The sequence below is a fragment of the Anolis carolinensis genome, chromosome 4, assembly GCF_035594765.1.
Source record: "Anolis carolinensis isolate JA03-04 chromosome 4, rAnoCar3.1.pri, whole genome shotgun sequence".
Classification (NCBI taxonomy): domain Eukaryota; kingdom Metazoa; phylum Chordata; class Lepidosauria; order Squamata; family Dactyloidae; genus Anolis; species Anolis carolinensis.
Genome location: NC_085844.1, coordinates 171,140,877 through 171,165,418, shown reverse-complemented (window position 1 = coordinate 171,165,418; position 24,542 = coordinate 171,140,877). Strand labels below are relative to the sequence as shown.

At 42.3% G+C, this 24,542-nt stretch overlaps 1 protein-coding gene across 10 annotated transcripts in view; it reads left to right on the top strand.

Annotated features, from left to right (window-relative positions):
- Positions 1 to 24,542, top strand: part of nfia (nuclear factor I A) — a 576,988-nt gene that overhangs the window by 487,823 nt on the left and 64,623 nt on the right. For 8 of the 10 annotated variants that reach the window (XM_062979580.1, XM_062979578.1, XM_062979579.1 and 5 more), the window contains one exon: positions 22,052 to 22,230. In XM_062979580.1, the coding sequence (XP_062835650.1) occupies positions 22,052 to 22,230 (179 nt within the window). The remainder of the gene's footprint in view (positions 1 to 22,051; positions 22,231 to 24,542) is intronic. The other 2 variants (XM_062979577.1, XM_062979582.1) reach the window with 1 other exon arrangement.

Sequence of the window (24,542 nt, the reverse complement as noted above, 5' to 3'; positions counted from 1 at the left end):
ATGCTGGAATTATAACGTACAGTGATACTCAACTTGTACCTTATAATTTTAAACATTTTAAATAGTTTATATATTTATTTTTCTCTCCCCCCCCCCCCCCCCGGGACCATGTATTAAAGGAACCTCTTAAAAACACTATCTAAATAAAAATGGATTATTACAGCAATTTTTTTCTTGTAGCAGTTGGATTTAAATAATATACTCCTGGGTCAAGCATATAAAGCATGGTTGGAATTCATATTTGAGAAGAGGACAATGATTTTGTTTGTAAAGTCCAGTTCTGTGCCTGTTTGCTCACAGGTAGTTCCCATAAAGTTCAGTGAGACTTCCCCCTAAGTGTGTATAGAATTACAACCCTAAACCCTTATTGTCCTTTAAATAAATTGTCCTGTCCAGGCATGTAGCCGGGGGGGGGGGGGGGCTTCACCCCCCCCCCCGCCCCCCAAAATTCTCAGAGTGGTCCGCGAGAAGGCCTTACATTTATTATTTAAAATGTTATGTTTATTCATATCATGATCTGATCACCATACTCAATATATCCTATATGCATGGGATAACTATACAAAAGGTTTGCTAGGGTAGATCCTCTCCCACCCAGACTCAGCCCCCCCCCCAAAGCAAAATCCCAGCACCCCCCAAATCAAAATCCTGGCTACGGGCCTGGTCCTGTCATAAAATTGAAACCCAGCAACTGAATCAGTGCATGAGATTGTACTACAATGAAACTTTGCTTAGTGGCCTACATAGCGTTCAGAATAAAATTACAGACCAATTATTCCAATGGAGGGCAGGGGTGGAATTATTTTTTGCTAATCATGTAGCCAGTTGCTGGGAGGCATGCATGCATGCGTTTTAAGAACAGTCTTGATAATTGGTGATAATAGCAAGGTATTCATAGTATCAAAGCTACATTAGCAGTATATTCAGCTGTACACCAGCTGACTCTGACGTTTCTTCTGAAACATAAAGGCAGCCTAGTCTTACCTTGGTCTTTGCTGTGGTCATATCCCCACCAGAGAGTCGCATTGCTGGACCTGGTACAGATTGTCCAAATCACTCTGACAGTCTTCCATCCACCATCTGTGTCACCCTGTTGTCGAAGGCTTTCATGGCCAGAATCACTGGGTTGTTGTGCATTTTCCAGGCTATATGGCCATGTTCCAAAAGCATTATCTTATGACGTTTTACCCACATCTATGGCAGGCATCCTCAGAGGTTGTGAGGTATACACCTCATGATCTCTGAGGATGCCTGCCATAGATGTGGGTGAAACATCAGGAGAGAATGCTTCTGGAACATGGCCAAACAGCCCGGAAAATACACAACAACCCTGTTTCAGTCTGTAGCAATAAAAACAACAGAGTTGGGAGGCACCTTAAAGGCTAATAAATTAAAGCAAGGATGGAAGTCTTTCCCAAAAGGAGTCTAATACTTGACTCCTGATGCAAAACATAGGACTGTTACAGACATTTTATTATTCAGTCATGTAGTACTGACCTATACACTAATCACCTATACACTAATAATACGCTACTATAGTGTATTATACAGGACCTTGGAGGTGTCTACGGACAATGCCAGCTCTTCGGCTTAGAAATTGAGATGAGCACCAACCCCCAGAGTCGGTCACGACTAGACTTAACGTCAGGGGAAAACCTTTACCTACCTTTACCTATAGTGTATTATAAGTCATGTTAGTCCTCCCCCCCCCCCCCCGCCCTTCTTGTCATCTTACATCTTGCCAATTGTGGGAGAAGGCTTTCTCAGTGCTGCCCAAAGTAGTTAGATAAACGCCCTTCCTATTCTCTTTTTGCAAGTAAGTGAAAACCTTTCTGTTCACTTAGATCTTTGAGGATTAATTGTTTAGGCAGCATGGAAGATGTGCTGAATGTTTACGTTTATTGTGTGTGTGTGCGTGCTTGTGCGTGCACTGTAGTGTCTTTGGTGTTTTATTTTTATTTCAAAAATTTAATTTTATCAGTGTTTAACTTTTTTTTTTGAATTTTTACTATTTTTAAACTATTTGGGAATTGCATAAAAGGTGGAACATAAATAATAATCCTAATACTGATTCTATTAACCTATTGCTACATATCAAGTAATATTACAGTTATTCAGTATGAAATAAATGAAAACAATGCTCCTCTATGAGCATCAAGCCCCTTTGTTGTGGAGGGGATTCTGTATAGTATTATAGTGGATGTAGTAGTAGTTCTATCACTGTCATTTTTTTTGTTATTACCCTGCCTCTCCCTAGGGATCAAGGTGGGAAACAACAGGTTAAAGTACAGCAGCAAATGCTGGTTAAAGTGTTGGAGTGGATCTTGGGAGAACCAGGTTCTAATCCACTAAGCCATTTAACATACCAGATGCTGCTTTCTCTCTCTGCTTGACCTACCTGACAGAATTGCTATGATGATAAAGTGGAAAGAAACAGAACTATGTACACTGTCTTTGAGGAAATCGTCTTACAGCAGGCAGATGCTACCTGAGTTGCTGAGTTAACATTTGTGAGGGGTACCACACCTGTCTTTTCCCATCTGTGCCTCTTCCTGATTCTACTGCTTCTCATCCCATCCAGCAGCTGGATGACTGTGCTAGTGTTGTCCAGATCTCTATTGCCAAATCTGTTGGTTAGTTCTAAATATTCAACAGTGTCTTATTTGAAGGTGTGTAAAGTGCATTTGAAGAAGGATAGTAGTATTCGTGGGAAAGATAAAAGTGATTGAATACTGGAATAAGTGTGGATGCAGAACTGATGTGGAAGGTTATTACTCAAAACTATAGCTTCCATTTTGTAAAGAGCTTTCAAAGCAAAAAGTGCAACCTTAAAGTTTGAATCATAAACGTCATCTACTTTGGAAATCAAACACGTTTTGCTCCCCTCTCCTAAAAACATCCCAATATCCTTTGATATAACCTGCTGTACTTTTCTTTATAATCCCTATAAAAATCCTGTAAGAAAATGCAATATTGCATCCATATACTAAGTGGTATTTGTGATTCACACTTCCCACTGTCCCCAGGGAACTAGAGGAATCTACTTTAGCTTTACGCATTGGACAGTTAATTAATTGTAAAATTATAAATAATGTGAGCCATTAGGGGATTTTATTTAAATCTAATTAGAAATGTGTGTTATCCTTTCTAAATTTTGAAATTTAATTTCCTATTGGTATTTATGTTTGGTTTTAGCATACTCTCTGAAGAAGACCATTCAGTGTAATATAAAGGCCAAAATGCCAAGGGCTCTTTACAAAATAGGTAAATCTTTAAAGGCTTTTAAAAGACTGTATGTGCAGTAAGACTGTCTCTTCCTTTGCCGGTTGCCGGTTGATCTTGGAAAGTCATACTCCCTCAGCCTGAAGAGGAAAGCAGTGGAACCGTCCTTTGATAAGACCTTCCAAAAGAACACAAGGATAGTGCCACTATAACTGGAATCAACTGAAGGCCCAAAACAAAACCATCTTTAAAAATCTCTATAGAAGGTATAAACTGTCTGTAACCAAGTGGTTATTGGAGCAGAAGACTAGAATGCTTTAAAAAAAAAGGAGATGGCAGGGGAAATAAAATATTTGGCCAGATGTGGTAGACAGTTGCAGTTTCCAGTCAAATAGTGAGCAATGAGACATTTCATTTGGTGTGTTCAATAGTCTCCTCTCTAGATTTGGAAGCAGAAAAGTATCTAATCAAGGAATGTCCAGTTAGTGCTCTGTTTCAGAAAGAAACTCATGAGCAAGGAAGAATGAATTCCCTTCCTGGCCAGTCTCTGAACAAGGACATAGAAAGCAGATCAGTCTCTGAACACAATTGGTCCAATAAGGAGCATCAGTGGATGGCACAGAAGACCCCCAAGGGCCATGTATGAACTACAAGAGGTTCACATGTGTAAGGACATTGCATTTCATTAGGGAGAATCCCCAAAGCACACTTTGGGAAGACCTAAAGTGAACCCCGAAGTAGTATTCTCCTCCTTTTCAGGTTTTTAAAAAACATATACGACAATCTATGTTATAGTAAAGTGGTATAAAGAATACGGACAGGTTGCTTACCTGTAACCATGTTTCTTCGAGTGTACTCTGTGAATTCACACTAATGGAGAAGCTGCGCCTGCGCAGGTTCTGACGGAAACTCTTCCAAGCTGAAGTTCAAATTTTTGGCGGTAACCACGCCCCCTTCCCAAGGGGCATATAAGGCAGCCCCAGGCGCCCGCTCTCCAGTTCCTACGCCGCCAAGGCAACGAGAAAGGGAGAGGTTTGCCAGAGGGGAAGGAAGGGCGGGCTTGTGTGAATTCACAGAGTACACTCGAAGAAACATGGTTACAGGTAAGCAACCTGTCCTTTTTCTTCGTGTACTCTGTGAATGCACACTAATGGAGACTGACACGCTAAGGTCCCGGATGGTGGGACAAGGCAAACTCGACAACCAGTGAATGCCCAAACATAAGTTTATTAGGACACATGAGAAAACAGCCCCAAAGACCAGTGCATTAGGACACAGTGAGATAATAGTCTCGAGAGACCGGTGCAAAAGTTGTCCGAAAAGGACCAGTGCAATGCCGACATGAGCATAGTATAAGAAAAATATAACATAGAGAAAATACTTAATAAACGTAATAGAAACACGCAAATGCGTATAGTGCATATAAACGCTCTCCCAGGGGGAGAGGAGAAAACATCATATAATTTGACATACCCGCCAGGATCAATAAGGTGTTACAGAGCAACAGAGCAACTGCTCAACACAATCAGGGAAAAACATATTCCCCAGAGGTAGGTATGGGGAGAAAAACTGGCCCATAACTTGAAGGAGAGGTATAGAGAGTCACCTGTGGGTGAGTATAGGGAGAAGAAGGACGTTTGAGAGTCAGGATAGGCAAGATGAGAGTACTGATCTTGCGAAGGCCGAGTCTTTTAGGGCTTTATTGTCTAGCCTGTAGTGGGAGACAAATGTAAGAGGGTTCGACCAGATTGCCGCTTTACATATGGAGTCAAGCGGAATACCTCTAAGGAAGGCGGTCGAAGCCGAGAGGCCCCTAGTTGATCTCGGACGGATGGATGGAGGAGGAGGGCGTTTGGCTAGTTCGTAGGCCAACTCGATGGCCTGAGCAATCCAATGGGACAACCTTTGGGAAGAGATGGGGTTACCCAACTTGTCCGGGGCATAGGCGACAAAGAGTCTCTGAGTCTTACGGATGTCCTTGGTACGGTCCCTGTAGAAGAGGAGTGCCCTGCGAACGTCGAGAAGGTGCAGTTTTTGCTCGAGAGGAGAGGAGGGGTTAGAGAAGAAAGCTGGTAGGACAATGTCCTGATTGAGGTGGAAAGCTGACACCACCTTAGGGAGAAAAGTAATGTCCGGGCGGAGAACGGCGCGGTCGTGGTGGAAACGTAGGTAAGGCTCATCGACCCTGAGAGCAGCAAGCTCAGATGGCCGTCGTGCTGACGTGATTGCCACTAGAAAGGCCAGCTTCCACGAAAGCAATCGGAGATCGTTTGAGGCAAGCGGTTCGAAGGGAGCAGAAGTGAGTTGAGAGAGTACAAGTTCGAGGTTCCAGCCCGGCGTAGGTGGTAGCGACGGTGGGCAGATGTTGTTGTAGCCTCGGAGAAATGTTTTGATCAAGTGGTGAGAGAAGAGAGATGGCTGACCATGGCGTTGAAAAGACCAGGAAAGAGCTGCGAGGTAAGCCTTAATAGAAGCGAGAGAGAGTTTCTTCTCGACGAGGGTCATGAGGAAGTCGAGGACCACCGATACCGAGGTTGGAAAGGAGTCGACATTACGGGATCGAAGGAAGGCGTGAAAGCGAGAGAGTTTGTAGGTATAAGCCTTGGTTGTAGACGGCTTATGTGCTGCCCGAAGAACATCTTGCAGATTTTGCGGAAGGGAGGCTAGGTAAGAATCCTCCATGCAGTGAGATGAAGGGAAGGAAGGTCCGGTTGAAGAATTTGACCGTCCTCTCTCGAGAGAAGGTGCGGCGAGGGAGGCAGAGGGCGAAACGTTCCTCTGGAGAGACGAAGAAGGGCTGGATACCACGGTTGGCGGGGCCAGGCCGGAGCTATGAGAATCGCTGTGACCGAGATCGAGAGGAGTCTTTCGAGAACTTTCGGTATGAGGGGAATAGGTGGAAAAAGATAAAGCATCTCCGCTGACCAGTCCAGCAGAAAGGCGTCTCCTAGGCAGCCGGGAGAGGAGTTCGGGGGAAGTCTCGCCCCGTAGCGGGGTAGCTGAGCGTTCTGGGGAGAAGCGAAGAGATCCAGAGTAGGCCGTCCCCAGTGTAGGAACAGATTGTCGAGGATCGCGGGATCGAGCTTCCACTCGTGAGAGGAAGATGTCATCCTGCTGAGGGCATCCGCCAGGTCGTTTTGGGCACCCGGAAGGTGAATCGCGGAGACCTGTACGTCGTGGGCTATGCACCAAAACCAGAGACGGGAGGAGAGGTGCATCAACTTTCTCGAGCCCGTCCCGCCCTGTTTGTTGATGTAGAATACTGCTACCAGATTGTCCGATTGAATGAGGATGGATTTGTGGCAGATGAGGCGGGAGAAAGCTTTCAGGGCTTTGAGAATGGCGAGAAGCTCGAGGAAGTTTATATGGTTGGCACTCTCGGATGGGGACCAAAGATCTTGGACCGTTAGACCACTCATGTGGGCTCCCCAAGCGTAGGTGGAGGAGTCCGTGGTTATGGTTAGCGAAGGCAGGGTTGGATGAAATGGGAGGCCCCTGCACACGTTCCTGTGAGACGTCCACCATGAAAGGGACTGGCGGACGATCGACGGTATCGACAAGTACTTGGATTGTGGTGGTAGAGCGGCTTGAAAGTGTCTATAAACCACCTCTGTAGGACCCGAAGATGCAGCCTGGCAAAGGGGGTCGTGAGAACCGTGGAGGCCATGTGGCCCAGAAGGACTTGAATGGCACGGGCTTTGACCCTCCGGGCGGATCGACATAGGGCGATCTGGTGGCGGTGTCACGACCCAGGCAGCAGAGGCACCAATAACCATACACAGAGGCCAGAATCTAACTAATATCTTTATTGAAGGAATATATAAAGTTAATAAAAACAAGTGTAGAAAATAGTCCAGAATTAGACCCTTCAGGAAAGGTCAGAATTAGTCCAAAAAAGCAATGTCCAATAAGAAATATTAAGGTCCAAAGTTGTAATCCAATAACCGAAACACTCACTTTGCCAAGCAAAGTGAGGGGAGATGACAAGGTCCTTTAGTCCATAAAACTTGAGCGTGGCTAGGAAATAACTTGATACTTGAAACAAGGCTGGAACGTGGAACAAGGTAACTAAGAACAAGAACAAGGTCCGTGGAATAACTTGGTAAAATCCGTGAAACAAGGCAAGGATTAGTCCTGGAAAACAAGGCAAAGTCCGTAGGTAAACAAGGCTGGGAAGCAAGGCGAAGGCTGGATAGCAAGGCAAGGCTTGAGCTGAAGCGAGGCTTGAATCGGAGCGCGCTGTCCAGACACAACTCGCTCCGTAGGCTGACGAATTGACTCCGCGAAGTTGCTACGCGGGCAAAACACCTATATAGAGTCCAACTTTCTCACCAAAGCGATTCTCTGGGAATCAGAAACGAAAGCTAAACTCTGAGACCAGATGTTAAACTCCTTAAAGATTCTCACGAGAACCAATGTTAATTGGCAACATTCTTAGCTGCTATCCTCGCACTCCTGCGCGAAGCTGAATCCAAACTTCTCTGTTGTTTACAAAACTCCCGGCGCAAGAACACGGGAGAAGTAGGCTCTGGGGTTGTTTGACATACTTCTGGGGCACAACTTTCTTGCAGGTGCAAGGTTTCCAGATCTGCCTGGGAAAGATCTGGCTGAGAGGAATCCAGTTCTGACTGGGAAGGTAAAAAACCCAAGTTTTCATCTTCATCAGGGATTACCATGTCCTGAGCAGGACTACAAGGCCCATGGTTCATCACAGGCGGAGAGCTAGGAATCTGTCGAGCGGTAGTGAGACAGTCTCTGTGACGGAGTCGAAGAGGGCTCCGATGAACCGGATTTGGGTCGACGGGGAGAGATTTGACTTCTCGGCATTGAGTTGAAGGCCGAGAGATTTTAGAAGACGCAGCGTGAAGGAGACGTGGCTTTTGAGAAGAACAGGGTCGGGCCCGACCAGAAGCCAGTCGTCCAGATAAGGAAAGACCGTGATGCCATGTAGTCTGAGGTGGGCCGCTACGGCGGCGACGACCTTGGTAAAGACCCTTGGAGCCGTGACAAGACCGAAGGGTAAAACGGTAAATTGGTAGGTTTGGTCGAGAACTTTGAAACAGAGGAACCGTCTGTGAGCCTCCCGTATCGCCACGTGGAAGTAGGCGTCTCGTAAGTCTATGGAGGCAAAGTAGTCTCCCCGCTGCAGCATCGGGAGGATAGAGGCAATAGAGACTATCCTGAATTTGGAAGGGCGAATGAATATATTGAGGGCCCTTAGGTCCAGAATGGGGCGTAGCCCGCCCCCCCTTTTCGGGACTGTAAAGTATCTGGAGAAGAAACTTAGAGGATCCAGTTCGGGAGGGGAGGGACGGATGGCCCCTTTGGCCAGTAAGGCATCGATTTCGGCCAGTATCTCTGGAGAAGGAGTTGAAGAGAGAATGCGACCTGTAGGTGGGAGCTCTGTGAACTCTAAGGCGTAGCCATCTTGGACAATGCGAAGAACCCATGCATCTGAAGTAATGGATTCCCATTGACTGTAAAAGGGGGCCAGGCGGTCGGCGAAGGCAGAGGAGGGTCGAGGTAGCGTGGGCTCTACATCGGTAGCGGACGAGGAGCTTTGGTAGGGGATGGCGTCAGGCACGCCGGTTAGCCTGCGGAGGAGCGGGGGTGGTTCAACCGCGTTGCTTTTGCGGATGAGGTCCCCGACGAGGTTGGTGATGGCTTTGATTGCTCGAGCCCGAGGGCCGCTTGAAAGAATGGTGCCGGAAAGATTGTGGCGGGAAGCGGCGGAAGCGGTGAGGGAACCAGCGGGTGCGCTGTGGTTGCGGTTGGTCGCCACATTTAGACGCAAGAATTTTAAAGTCATGATTAGACTTGAGCTTGTCATCGGTACCGGAGTTAAATAGTCCGAGTGCATCAACGGGAAGGTCCTCAATGACCTGTCTGGAAGATGAGGAGAGACCTGATGACCTCAGCCAGGCGTGACGACGGATGGAGATCGCGTGAGCAATCATCTTGCCCGCTGTATCGCCTGTATGCTTCGCCATCTGTATTTGATGGTGGGCAAGCGAGTCAGCCTCCTGTTGGAGGGTGGTAAGGACGGAGCGGTCTTCGTCCGACAGCTTAGCGAAGAAGGGCTGTGCCTTCTCCCAGATAATCTGCTGGTAGGCACCCATGCAGGCTGCATAGTTTGCCATCCGGCAAAGCCAAAGGGCTCCAGAGTAAAGTTTTCGACCCACGGCGTCGAAGCGCTTCCCTTCTCTGTCGGCCGGAGTGTTCGACTGACGACCTGAGGATTGAGAGGCCTTGACGACCAGGGAGTTGGGGTCGGGGTGGTGTTTCAGCCACTCCAAGGTATCATCATCGGTACGGTACCAAGTCTCGATCCTCTTCGAGGTTGGAGGAATGGAGGAAGGGGTTTTCCAGGAGGCTTGGATAACGTCCAAGAGATAAGGCAAGAAAGGGAGTAGCGTGGCCGGCGGAGCTTGGGCCTGCACCCTTTTGAAAACTGGATCAGACACTGCTTTGGAAGTCTGCTTGATCTCCAAACCCAGGGCGTCGGCCATTCTGACCATTTGATCAGAGAAAGCACGAATATTGTCAGTAGGAGAAGGCGGGTCCGCCTCATACGCATCGTGAGGAGGAGAGAGGTCGAGTCCGAGAGAGACTACCGAAGCGGAGAGAACAGAGTCTGGGCGGTCAATGTCAGCATCTTCCTCCTCAGCCCCTTGGGGAGACTGAGGGGGAGAAGAAAGCACAGTCTCGGGGGGAGGCATGGCCTCGCGAGAAGAGAGGGCCGGGAGCCGAGGATCTTTAGAGGCTGAGGCCTGAGCCGCCCGAGCCAGGCGAGCCGTTTGTCTACCACGCTCTGGTGTCGAGGTGGGAGGGAAGAGCTGTTGGCGCGAAGAGTGAGGCGGCGCAGGAGGCTCCGGTACCGGCACCCTGACCACCGTTTGGGTAGAGTGGTGGGGTGAGTCCTGCAGCTCCCCGTCGGATAGGGGGTGCAACGGAGATTGAGAAACATCTGTAGGCCTCTGGGCTGGCACAATTGGAGAAGACCTTCTCGAGGAGGTTGCCGAGGAGGACGGCGGGTCTCTCCTTGAGGAGGCCGAGGAGGAGGAGCGCTGAGTCAGCCGTTTTTTCGTCGGCGGTTGCTTGGATGCAACCCTCAAGGACTTGCCAGGTGTGGGAGGAACCACAGCTGAGTCAGATTGCGCTCGACGAGACTCCTCGTGGGCCCTTTTAAAGGCTATCTTAATAGCAGAGGAGGACGGAGGGGAGCCGATACGAGAGCGGATCGAGGTCACCGAAGCCAGAGAGCTCGACGTCGAGGAAGGCCCCACCTTCCTGGAGCGGGTCGACACGGTAGCCGTCGTCACAGTACACGGCGGTTTGGCCGGTTTAGCAGCCCTGGAAGTCCTGGACGCCCTGGACGAGACCGAGGAGGCTTTAGTTGTCGGAGGCTTGGCCAGTGGCGCCGACATTGCTCTCAGAGCTGAAGACGACGACGCATCCGACGTCGACGGAGTCGGTTCTGGCGCGAGAGATCTTTTGTAGAGCGCCGCTCTGAGCCTAGCGGCTCTGTTCTTTCTGGCCTGAGCTGTGAGAGCTAGGCAGAAGCGGCAGGTACCGACCACATGAGCCTCGCCAAGACAGAAGAGGCACTTGGCGTGGCCGTCCGAATCAGGAATTTTAGCAGCACACTGCGTGCAGCGTTTGAAACGAGTAGTAGACATGCGAAGAGTCCGAAGTGAACCTTGCAGCGGAAAAAAAAGGAACTGGAGAGCGGGCGCCTGGGGCTGCCTTATATGCCCCTTGGGAAGGGGGCGTGGTTACCGCCAAAAATTTGAACTTCAGCTTGGAAGAGTTTCCGTCGGAACCTGCGCAGGCGCAGCTTCTCCATTAGTGTGCATTCACAGAGTACACGAAGAAAAATCATGTTTCTTATTTTCAGTGAGAAAGGATGTCTTGGTACATTGAGATGTTGCACTGATAAAGCAACCCACTGCAGTAAGAACCTACACATTTGGGAGACTTATTTTTTCTTTTACAACAATAGTAATTTTCCCACTGAGATATATACACACACACATAAAAAAATCTGAAGTCAGAAAATAAATAATTTAAAAATACAGAATCACACCCTGCAGGTTGAAACATTTACAACTCTATAATCATTCTTTCAAGCAAGAATTAAATATTCTAGGCCTATCAGGAACATTTTGCAAACCCAAGGAACGACCAGGGTGCAATATCCCTGCAGGTTTCCCCCCACCTCCTTTAACACTTCTCCTACTTCAGTTTGCCCAAGTAGTGACTCCAACTCACCATTTTAATCACAAGTCAATGATATAGCATTATTCCAGAGTATTTAATAAGATTCCTAAGCTGGCTATAATGTAATAAAAAATAGTCATCAACATAGAAACAGGGCCAATGGGTGCTCTTTGTTGGGGTCCCACACATTCGAAGCTGGCCTGATAAGGGGCTCGTTTATGTCATAGATTTAACTATGCATCAGACATTAAAACGTACCTTAACTAGCTGTGATGGAAACGACTGGAACAAGGCATTCATTAATGGTGGACTTTAGATAATTCCCTATTGAAACCAGAGCTTAGAAATGCAAACGGATATGTGTAATAGACATGGTTTGTTGCTGGATAAAGGTACATGCACACACACAAGTCTCCCCAAAATACCCTGTTTCCCCTAAAATAAGACATCCCCAGAAAATAAGACCTAGTAGAGGTTTTGCTGAATTGCTAAATATAAGGCCTCCCCTGAAAGTAAGACCTAGCAAAGTTTTTGTTTGGAAGCATGTTCGCTGAACCGAACACCAGGGCATGCAGGATCAGTAAATGTACATATCATAAAGTGTTATACATAGAAATAATGATAGTAACAAGAAATTCTTTATAGGATTCACAGTTTGTCTGGTTATGCTGGTTTATGATGACAACTACTGTACAGTATATAATAAATGTTCATTTTTTTGTTCAACAATAAATGTGAATTCTTCTTCATGGAAAAACAAGACATCCCCTGAAAATAAGACCTAGAGCATCTTTGGGAGCAAAAATTAATATAAGACACTGTCTTGAGTGAGCATGACTTGTTATGCAAAAATGTGGTATCCCTTCAGCTCTCATTTGAACAGAGGTGAGCAAAACACAGCCCTGAGGCTTCATGTAACTTTCAAATACATTTTTGTAGCTTTTAATCACTTCCCAAACTTTCAAGCTCTCCCTTTTCCTGGTGGAAAAAGAGTTAATTGCATCTCCTGGAAACCACCAATAGTAGCAACCAAGGTCACTTTTGAAATGCATTGCAGGCTTCCCAGACATTCACTCTCTACCTTAAGATCAGAAGAAGTTTAAAGTTTTCAGACAAAATAGATTTCCAGTCATTATCTTTTGCGGAGGATTTTTATGTCATCTTGTGTGGCCCCTGGAGGGTCTTCGAAGCAGCAGCACCCCCCCCCCCCCCCCGCCCATCCACCACAGTTGTCAACCCTGCATTGAGACTATCAAAAAGTCACTCGAAAAAAAAGGAAAGCAGGATGAGTAACATAATTACTTTGAATCCATGACTTCTAAACTCTGATTGAAATGTATAGTATTCTCATCCTTGCATCCTATCCTGTAAACAAGAATGTTGTGATTAGTTAAAACTAGAACTAATCAAAAGTCAGGAGCCATGTAATTAAAATTCCACCTTTATTAGATTTTAAAGAGTTACCCCATGACATAGGAAATATTTAAAGGAATAGCTTATTTAGCTAATTTGTATGTGAGCAAAAAGCTTAGAGGACTACTAGCCGAAATTAACTATAAGGCCACCCACTGAGATTACCTCGTAAAGGATCCTGATTGCTCAGCTTCGTTCTCTGCAACTGTTCAATAACTCTAGATAAATGCATAACTAAAAGCTCTATTACACTAATAATTTGCACAAAGATAGATGTGTGGGACATCATGCTGAGTTAATTTGTCATCCCTGCTGCAAACTTCTAGAGAAGGGGCTTTTTAGTGAGGCATTGTGTTAATATGTTGTTCCACTGAGGACAAGTTAGAGCAATAAGATGATTTGGACGCTTAATCTCTTAAAGAGGAATAAAAATGCCTTGGGGAAGAAATGCTACACAGAAGACTGGGGTGATTAATAATAAAGTGGACAGAGATTTAAAGTTACACTAAGAAAAGAGACTTTGTTCACACACATACACACAACACAACACACCCACATTACAGGAAAAACGGGAACACACTAATAGGATTTCATGCATATATAAAATAATAACATAAAAAAATGAATACTCTTAGAACATGGTATTTAGCCTGTTCTTTTGCTGGTTATATATTCAGTTACATTGCTTTGCTTTGATGTGTCCATAGAGTTAAACTATATCTTTGAATAGTTTTAATACTAATTTTCGTATGCTCAGTTTTCTGTTCACCTCAGGCATTCACACACCAAAATATATCATTACCATATGTCCAGAACCCATGTTTAAGCATTGGACTTCAGGATTTCCAACCTACCAAACTGGTAGAACCATAAATCACATTAAGTAAATTACCATGTAGCTATAGTTTTACACCCATTTTGTCCTCACAAATGGATGAGCTAGGCTGAGAGGTAGTGACCTGGACATCTTCATGTCTATTCTGATACTCTAACCTTCATAACACACTGTCTTTCCATGTATGACTTTTATATCTCATTTTGTTTGTACCATAGTCTTTCATTTTGGGACTTTCTTGTCTTCAGCAAAGTTGCTGCATTGTTTAGTTCATACCACAACCTGATACAAAACTTTAAAGTAGCTTTTAGAGTATTCTGTGCCTTGTCTTTTCATTAATTTGTAAATATGACATGCCTGTACAGGAAATTACATTCAGTGAATTCAAATTCTAAGGCTAAAGTTTTGAGAGCCAGTTGTTCTAATGTTTGGCTAGAACTTTGTGAGACCGAGGTTCAACTCTCTCATTAGCCAAAGAAATCCCACTGGTTGACCTTTAACCAGTCACCCTCTTTCAGCTTCAGAGGAGGACAATGGCAAATCTCCTCTGTGCAAATCTTGCTTCCAAACTGCTGTGATACAGTTTTATTCAAATGCATTTGAATAGGTACATATTATAAGCTACTTTAAAACAACCTTTGATTGGTTGTTTCAGATTTGCATCGGTGAAAGATACAGTGGAGACCCTGCTTTTCCATGCAGGTAGTAATTTACCTCCTATGGTAATCTGTGGAAAAGTCCCCACTGTTTTTAATAGAATTACACCTTAATTCTGTATTTTTAATCTGTTCATTCAGAGTTCTGTTCTCTACCTCTTGAATTACATTACATATTGGAGTTCAAGTTCCCTTCATACACCCTGGCATGTTGCCAGCTTTTCTTATTAAAAAGTCACTCTTCTTATTTCTGATCAACACAGCTGCTGTACTGCATTTGAAAGCATTTCACATCAGCCACCATGGTGGCTTATTCAATTAGTTCTCTAATACGGACATTTTTAAAAGTACTTTTTGGGTACAAAGGATGGGATATATCTTGCATAATTTGAACTGGCATTTGCATTGCTTTAATGTTACGAGTGAAATTGCAGATCACAGAGAGCTAAAACATCTCAAAAAGATTGAAAGGGAAGCATCTGAGGGAATGAACTACAACAGTGTTTCCACTTAAATGCCTTTTAACAAATACCTTCCCATTTGTAGTAAGGTTAAGTCTTTTTTTTTTTAATGAAGCTGATAGAGCATTCTCTTTCTTCATCATGACTAAACTGTTTATAAGGGGGAAATGCATGCTTTATGAGATTGTTAATAAACTTAGGTCCAAGATCCTATCCACTATTCGTACAATATGAAATTAGTCAAAGACTACAATAATGTATCATGCTGTTGTGCAACTCATCATGCAGTTGTGTCATTGATCCAAGTCTCCATTTATAGAGCCTTATAGAAAGTGTTACCTCATAAGCAGTACTTGTGCAATCGCTTAAGGGTTTGTGCCATCTTTCTTTACTCAACCATCCAAAAAATTCAGTGACTTGTTACATCTGAGTTACACAATAAAATTCCAACCCAAGAGATATTTCTCTATATCTTTCTCCTATGAAATGAAAAGAAAAATAGTTCTAAGAGTAGTTCTTGGGTCACCTGAATGATAGAATTGTTGTTGCCTATGAGCTCATGCCATCCTAATGTGTCCCCATAGTTTCAGAATAGCAGTTGTTCCTTGAAAGTTTTGGTTATTACAGAGAGTTGTCATAACGAGTATTATGAGTTTGAAGGGAAGTCTTGGGAGTATAAGAAATGTTTGGTCCTGATATCACCTCAACCATGTATTTATCAAGGAGCCTAAGAGCTGAATTAGGCAGAATGACAGTAATTCTCTATCAGTTTCAGGTGCAGGTTATTTGGCTGAATGCATCCCCTTGTACAAACCTACCTGGGCTCTGAGATTGTCTGGAGAGGCCCCTTCTCTCAGTCCCACCTCCATCCCAAGCTTGGTTGGTGGGAATGAAAGAGCAGGCCTTCCTTCTTGGTGGCTGCCCCTCGACTCTAGAACTCCCTGCCCAGGGAAGCCAGAATGGTCACCTCCCAATGTCTTTCCAGCAACAGGCTAAACCCTTTTTATTCAGACAGGCTTTTAAAGATGAAGATTTTTAAGATCAAGTCAGGGGGTGCTGTGGTTTTTAACTTTGAATATGTTTTAATTGGTTTAAACTGTGATTTTTAATACTGTCTGTATTTAGTTCTGTTTTAATGTTTGCATAATTTTATATTTTAAATTGTATGCTAATGCTTTGATGTTAAGTCACTTTGAGTCTTCTTTGGGAGGGATGAAGCGGGGTATAAATAAATATAGTAGTAGTAGTAGTAGCAGCAGCAGCAGCAGCAGCAGCAATAATAATAATAATAATAATAATAATAATAATAATAATAATAATAATAATAATAATAATATCTACCCCAGTCTTGTAGAAAAAGGGGGTTGAAATATTCACTAGTAAATAGTGTGTTACCCTCAGCTGCCAAATTTCCTTGTCATTTGTGGCTGAACTGGTCGCAATCTTCCCTTCCCTTGGTGCTACTCTCCTCACACATGGCTCTAGTTCCAGAAGGGAGCTCATTGATAAAGATACAATGCTTAAGAAGTTGGACTGTTATGAGATATGCTGCAGGTGGTAAGGATTTTGCACTTCTCACTTGTGCATTCCTGCTACAATTTAAACACATATACACTTCCCTGTTCCATAACAAACCTTAAAACAATGTCACACTATTGCTCAATGGCTAGTGCAATAGAGCTTTCTTCCCTTCCCCTTCAGCTGTGTATAACACCAGAAAAACAGCTCCAGAGCTTTTCTTTGCCATCTAGGACTGATACTGGAAATGCATGGGGTGCAGTGAGGCAGGCCGCTTCCAGATATGATATTAACGCACACTGAAACAGATTAAAAAACTCCACTTCGACGCAGGTTAAAGTCCCCACACATCCCAAAAAAAACAGGCTTTCCCAAGGGAGCAGTGTCTACATACTACATGCAGCCACCCCGAAGCAACCCAAAAGAACAAAGTTTTTGAAACTTACCCAGCCACCATTATGGTCCTCCATAATGGAGGGGGGGAGAGCCCGAAAAACCGAGATGACTGTGTGGATTGGACCCAGGGATTGTGTGACGTAATCCCCAGGCCTAATTGACACTGGGCCCATACCCGGTTCTCACCTAAGATATGGATCTTACCAGATGTTTGTTTAATTCAGAACAAAGCAGGGAAACCCTGGTTTGTTCCAAATTAATTATTTTACCGGCAGCATCATTTGGACGCCTTTGGTAAAACCGAGACAGGTTCCAGTTTTTGAGCCTGTCTGGATGGGCCCACGGTCATCCACCCTTTGGATTCTAGCCTATGTGAATGAAGGAGAGCTATATTTCAATAGGCAGCTTTGCCTCTGTCACATCTAATTGTGATTGTGAAAAGCTGCTGACTCTACGTTTAAACTCAGTCTGCAGTGAAAAGCTTATCGATAAATATCAAAATTAACCTATCTTGCAGAATTACTGTAATGCTTACATGGATCAAGTAGCATATAATTTCAAAACTTTATTCTCTATTAATGACAGGATTGTAAAACAAGGATCTTATAGAGAATGAAGTTTTTAAACTGTGGTATTTCATGTACATTATCAATGTCAGCACTATAAATCTGCATTCAGTTTTGTTATCTATAAGATCCACCTTGCAGATTAAGTTTAAATGTGTAGCCAACAGTTTTGCATAGTCACAATTAAGTGTGAAGGTGGCAGACCCATCTGTTCACATCTGGATCTCCCTCGTGTGGGGTATGTATTTCAACTCTAGGCAATATTTGAAATGCATAGTCCAACATCTGTCTCCATCCCAATCTACGCACATTACTAGACTGAGGCTCTTTGTAGAACACAAAAGATGAGCTAAAGACTTCTTACTAACTCATTCAAAGTGTGCAGAAGTTGTAAAATTTGTCAGATTTTGATACCTCCCGTATTTGAACAGTTGAATGGGTAACTTGGTTTGTAGATCTCCTTAGGAAAAGAGTCTGGTAAAGCAGCATCTGGTCTGGTTTGACACAAGCAGTGGCATGAGGAAAAGTTGAAAAATGGAGACCAACAATGTACTAATAACAATAACAGTAATAATATCTTTATTTTTATACCCTGCCACCAAGTCCAACATACATGCATACATAAAAGCAGCAATCCATTAAAACAAAACCACCAATAAAATAAAATAAAAACATCATGAAATAAAACGGTGCATATAAAATACAATTGAACATAAGAGAAAAACAGCAGATGTAATGCCCAAGTGTGGAGGGGAAAGGATATGCACACTGTTCAGTGCTAAGATAATTCCAGTGAAGCCAGGGTTGACTCCTGAATCTCCTGCTACGGGGGCAGCAAGTCCACACAGTAATTTTCTACTGCTCCATACACAGACAATCCAAATTGAGAAGGAGCCCTAGTGTAACGTTCAGAATCAACAGAAGTCTAGTTGAGCTTGCAGCATCTACAGGATGTGTGGCAGTAAGGGCCAGAATAGATTTGCCACCATGAGACAAAATACAACAACCACCATGAGACAAAGTGTAGAAGGCTTTTTTTTTTGTATTTATTTATCATGTCAGAAGTGAACTAAGGGCACACGTTGTAATGTATTTGAAAACACAAAGTTTTTAAAACAACACCAACAACAACAACAACAACTTGGCATTATACTAAATATCCTTTGACCAGTAGCTGGCCACTTGGTGTGCCTCTAGTGTTGCTGTAAGAAGGTCTTCGACCTTGTAGCCCCATTTCTTAAGGTTGGCTCTGCGTCTCGTGGTGCCAGAGCACACAGATAGTGTTTCTACTGCTACTTCTCTTTTTCTCATAAAAATATGCTTTGGTTTTTAAAATGGGTGGAATTCTCTGTTGTGTATCTTTCCCATCCATTGAGATTAATGACATGATTATATGGGATGCAGTAATATGTGGCTATAGAGATCGTCTATGCCCAGGCTCCTGTACTTCACAAGGGTAACACTCCACATGTAAAAAATTTGCATATGCACATCATAGCTGATAATTTCAGGATGTGGGGAGATCTGCTATAACCATTCACTCGAAGGGGAGTGAGGAAGTGACTAGTGACCAAGCTGCCAAGATGGCCACTTCTGCGTCAAAAAGTCTGTGGGGCTTTGAAAGATGAGGTTGTTTTGCATGGAGTGTGGTCCAGAACTACTGGCGGTGATGTCCACATTCTTTATTATGAACGATTTATTAATGGAAAAATATTCATAGTCCAACTTGCATGGAACAAAGGGCAAGTAAAAGGACCTTTGCATTTGTTTCATTAAGCTTCCTCTATAATATCAGAGAGACAGAGGTGCATATTTTTAGCTCTTCTTTTGATATTGGCTTACAATCTTCATTCAGCTTTGCTGTGTACTGCCAAATTGTGTATTGCCAAATTGTCTATACATTCTGCTCCTCCAATATATTAAGCATACTTCAAAACTAATGTAATATATTTCCCTGTACACAGCGTGACTTTCATAACTTTTATCGAAGAAGTTCTTTGTGGTTTACAAGTGCAGTATATGGGCATAGATAGCCATAAAAGTTTAATAGGGCTGGCCAAGAGAGGATGGCTATATACTTTAGTCAGAAATAAATTGTAATATGAGAGAAGCTATTTTGTACAAATCCAATATTCTTCTGTGATTCAGTGTGCTAAAATGAAAGAAAGTCAGCAAAATATAAACACTTTCTAGACATGATCAGCTTATAATACAACAGTGGTCAATTTGTGGCATGGAATTCAGATAACTTTACCAAAGGATTGCTTTCATTTCGAATATACTATATTTAACCAGAATTCAGAGAGAAATATTATTTTTTCAGGAACAGAGGTTTTCTCTTCCCAGCTAACAGAGCAACTGAGATATGAAATGCTATGTTAGATGTAGTTGTTTTCATAGTTTTGGTAGAGAGAGGGGAAATTGGGCAGTGCCCAAGGGAGAAAATGAAGGTAAAACTATACACAACTACTGTGTAAAATTACAAAGGCTAATTCAAAATGTTGTCCATACCTCCACGTTACATTACCACATGGTACCACTAAAAATAAGTGTCTATGGCTTTTTAATGCATTGCCTTCTATCATATTTCATCTGAAAATACCAACCAATTTCTTCGTGCTTTGTCATTGCTATTGTCACCCAGATCTTTTGAAACAGATGTTGGAGGAGGTGGATAGATGATTGTTGTTCATCTTGAACATAAACAAGATGGAAACATGGGCAGCTAGTTCCTCCAATCTCACTGGGGTGATTAATCCACTTCAGGATTTACACTGAACTGTAAAGGAGCCTATCCATAATGAAATGTTTTAAAAATATCAGGCAAAAGCCTGAGTATATTCACATTTACTCTGACATCAGAACCAATAGCCCAGATATACGATGGCCTTAGACAAACCACTGTTACTTAGGATGCATCTACACTACAGTTAATATAGTTTGACACCACTTTAACTGCCATGTCTTAATGTTGTGGATTTGTGGGAGTTGTAGTTTTACTTTACAAAATCTTTAGCTTTCTCTGCTGGTGCCTTATCAAGTTACAAGTTCCAGGATTCCATAGCATTGAACCATGGCAGTTAAAGCTGTGCCAGACTGCATTAATTCTTCAATGTAGATGCACCCACAGTTTCAAGCCCTGAGTATCTCAAACATGAAAATAATAACAGCTCTACTTATAAAATTGCCTTCACCAGGATGACACCCTCACACTGCCATCATAAAAGGTAGTTCGGCGTATCATTCTTCTATATCTTTATTACATGGAAATTCTCCACAGGCTATGAAGTATGACAGCATAGAATCATAGAGTTGGAAGAGACCTCATGGGCCATCCAGGCCAACCCCCTGCCAAGAAGCAGGAAAATCGCATTCAAAGTACCCCCGACAGATGGCCATCTAGCCTCTGCTTAAAAGCCTCCAAAGAAGGAGCCTCCACCACACTCCGAGGCAGGGAGTTCCCCTTCTGAACAGCTCGCACAGTGAGGAAGTTCTTCCTAATGTTCAGGTGGAATCTCTTTTCCTGTAGTTTAAAGCCGTTGATCCACATCCTAGTCTCCAGGGCAGCTGAAAGCAAGTGTGATAGATCCCTTTTACAGTACACATTTATATCACTTTTGATATCAGTATAACTGTCATAGGATCTATCATATCGAATTCTGAGATTTGTAATTTCATAAAGTATCAAAGATTTTCTACTTGGGACTTCTAGTGCCATCCCAAACTGCATTTCCAGAATTCTTCAGGATTCAGTCGTTAAATTGGCTTAAACATATGTCGTATTTAAAAAGACCATAGTGGCGTTTTCAAGAAAGAGCTATATCTGCTTCATTCACACAGTGAAATTAATTTGTAGTCTGGTACTTGGATAATACAGCATCTGTAGAGCAGTTAATCCACTTAAGCAAACTGTACTGTGGCTTCTAATTTTTATGATTATCCTGGTCATTGAAATAGAGTACTAGGGTTTGAAAAGAGTTTGCTCACATGAACAAATGACATCACTAAAATGCATCAGTGTACTTCACTACCTCATTTATTGCTTTGAGATATCTAAAGACAACTACACTAACGGTAATAACCCAATTGCTTTTCCTGTTACAGATTTTATCTGTTAATCCTTAGCATGTGAAGTTACTACTTTATGCTTCTCAAAATAGGATATCTAAAAATTTGCCTGAGAACGTTTCATTTCTCACATATAAAAGATAGAATGTGGATGCTGGTTTACATGAAAGCAAATTCCTTAAAAATTATATTCCTCCAATGTACAGAAAAAGTGACATAAACAAAGCCTGAAAAGGGACCATCATTATGTTATTGCCCATTTACAGCTCAAAATAAAATGGGTCCCCATGTGCAAACCATGTCAATTAAAGAATGTCAATTAAATCAACTGTAATCTCCCAAATACATTTTTTATTGCTGGTTTCATTAGAAAGGCTCTTAAGGTAATGAATACTCGTCACTTTTACCAAAGAACTGCTGGCTCCTTTATAAATGATGACCACTAAAAATTCAGGGAAAGACATTTTAAAATCTGGCTGCATTTAAGCTCTGCCTCTATACTTGTAGTGCTGTAGAATTTAATATGACCTGATGTACTCTGAAGATCAGTACAGGGAACATGAGCATCGTAATTTACAAAATTTAAATTTGGGGAAAGATGTATTAAAATAATTAGAGCTACAATGAATCTTAAATATGTGTATCCAAACCCAAAGCTCTATTCCTTATAATGTCTTTTGTTTTTCTTTCCTATAGCAAGTCCACATGCAACACCATCGACTCTTCATTTTCCAACATCACCCATTATTCAACAGCCTGGGCCATACTTCTCACACCCAGCAATCCGCTATCACCCTCAGGAGACTCTGAAAGAGTTTGTCCAACTTGTCTGTCCCGACGCTGGTCAGCAGGCTGGACAGGTGGGGTTCCTCAATGTAAGGAAGCCATTTCTTTTTTATTTCCCAGATGATTTATTATTACTGTATCAAATAATCATGTTGACAGAGATGGTGGTGGAGGAGATGGGTTAAAGACACATCTATGACCACTTGTGTACTGCTGCAAGGAAAAATATATTGTGGGACATGAATGAGCCCAGATTTAAGAGGTTTAAGACCTACTGATTGTTAGTGGGGTTAAATTTATGAGATTTGCATATGCTTAATGTTGGCTAGCTTGTGCCTGTCACACATTTTTTTTATTTATTAATATATAATTTTCAGCCAGATATAAAACCAGGTGCATTGGTTTGTCAATGAGTCATTGAACAGTAGTTTCCTAAGCACAATTTTACATGAAAATGTTTCAACTAAGCTCAAGACATCGTGCCAATAACAGCTATCAGATGCAATGCTATCCCAAAGTGTTCCACAAGTCAGAATTGTTTAAAGAAGGGAATGAGACAAGAAAAAAAACAAAGACACGTAATTCTATTGTTTCCATAAACTTTTAACATAACTCTGACTCATTAAAAATGTAAACATTGAAATGAGACAAGTCAAAGCGCCATCCATGTAATGTTTAATCATATTTGTATACAAACAAGTTCTGTATGTTACATGGATGTCTCTTGGCGTCCTCGCTTGCTCGCAACAAAAGAAAAACAGAAGCTGATATTGGTGGTTCTAGTGTTATTGGGGTGATAAATTCATTCTGGGGTTCAGTTAAAACTTTAAAGGAACTACCATTTCCCCAAAATAAGTTCAGAGCTTTCTTTAAAGTTGGAACTAAAATCCAAAATGGTAGTGGAGAAGGTGGCATTGGGGGGAAAACACAGTATGTTGGGACTACTGTGATGTATCCTATTATGATGAATACTTGCATACTTAGATTTCCTTCTACATGTCATCTTATAATAGCTTATTAGAAAGGCCCACAGATATTCAGGAAGGAAAGTTAGGCAGGTGATTGAGTCTTGCTCCTAAAAGAGTAGTATACAAGTTTCCTAATATTTTCGAGACAAAAGATGAAAGAGCCTCAGTGTATGGTCTCAATATTTACTTTGTGCAATATCTGGTCATAGTCAAATTATAGGCTGACAATTTATAGGGAATCTGACAAGAAAATGACAACACATCCAATATAAGTGCAATCTCAGTCTCTTAGTTCATCCTTTTACCTTCCATGATCCAAAAGGTAAATTATTCAGCTTCATGCTTTTTGACAGGAAAGTGTAACTAAAAATGATGAGCTTGTAATTTTTACTAATTATTTCTTCAGACAGGAAAGTAAAAGAAACAGCTGTTTCAGATCAACTACATTCACTTTAAAAAAAAAGGCTTTCCTATAGCACTTTAGATTAAGTTGACCAGAACTTGAACTCAAGGAGATAAAAGTACAGTTCCTTATGGTTTGTTATTGCTAAATGCTGTTATCTTTCCCTTATCTCTCTGAAAAATTAAACAATGTTCCAAAATTATGGTTGAGCAACCTCAGGTTGTTGCTTTTCTCAAACAAACTTTAATAATTATCTTCATGGAGATTCGAATAACATTCCATTTGTATGCAGAAATGATTGACTCTATTTACAGCTTTATATAAAAATAAGGCTTAGATATCTTGCAAACAGTAAGGCACTTAACTGAAGAATAATGACTGGTGTTGTTGTTTTTACTCTTTATGTTTCTGATATGCATCATTCCTTAAAGTATAAATGGTTGCTTTTAGCACTCAATTTGTTAGCTATGTCTGATAAAGCTATATCTGACACTATGAGCAATGCTTTAGATCGAGACCCGGAGCTGGACCCAAACAACTACAGGCATAAGGAAAATAGCCAAGAACATTACATTGTTTAAAACAGTACTTACCGTGCTATTAGAACTGCTTTCTATAGCAATTATTAGGCTTCTATTTTCAGTACTTTGCACAAGATGTAGCATAAGCGAAACAATATCTTTGAAATTTCTTTGTACCTTTATGAAATTGGATCTATGGGAACTTAATTTCTGAATAGGTATACAGAGAATTGCATGACTACTTTCTTTGTTCTCACACAGCATCCCAGTACAAGGTCTGATCCAATACAATTCTGTATGTTTCAGCCATTATTTTAACTAGTACTCAAACTATCATTAAAATGATTCTGTAACTATTAAAAAGTTTTTTAATGAATAGCAATTTGTTTATCTTATCCCAAATTATGTGCCTTGTCATAAACTGGCAAGGATTAAAAATAAATGGACAAAATGGTGAAAAAACACATTATAGTAAAAGAACAAGCTCACATACCATTTACTCCATATTA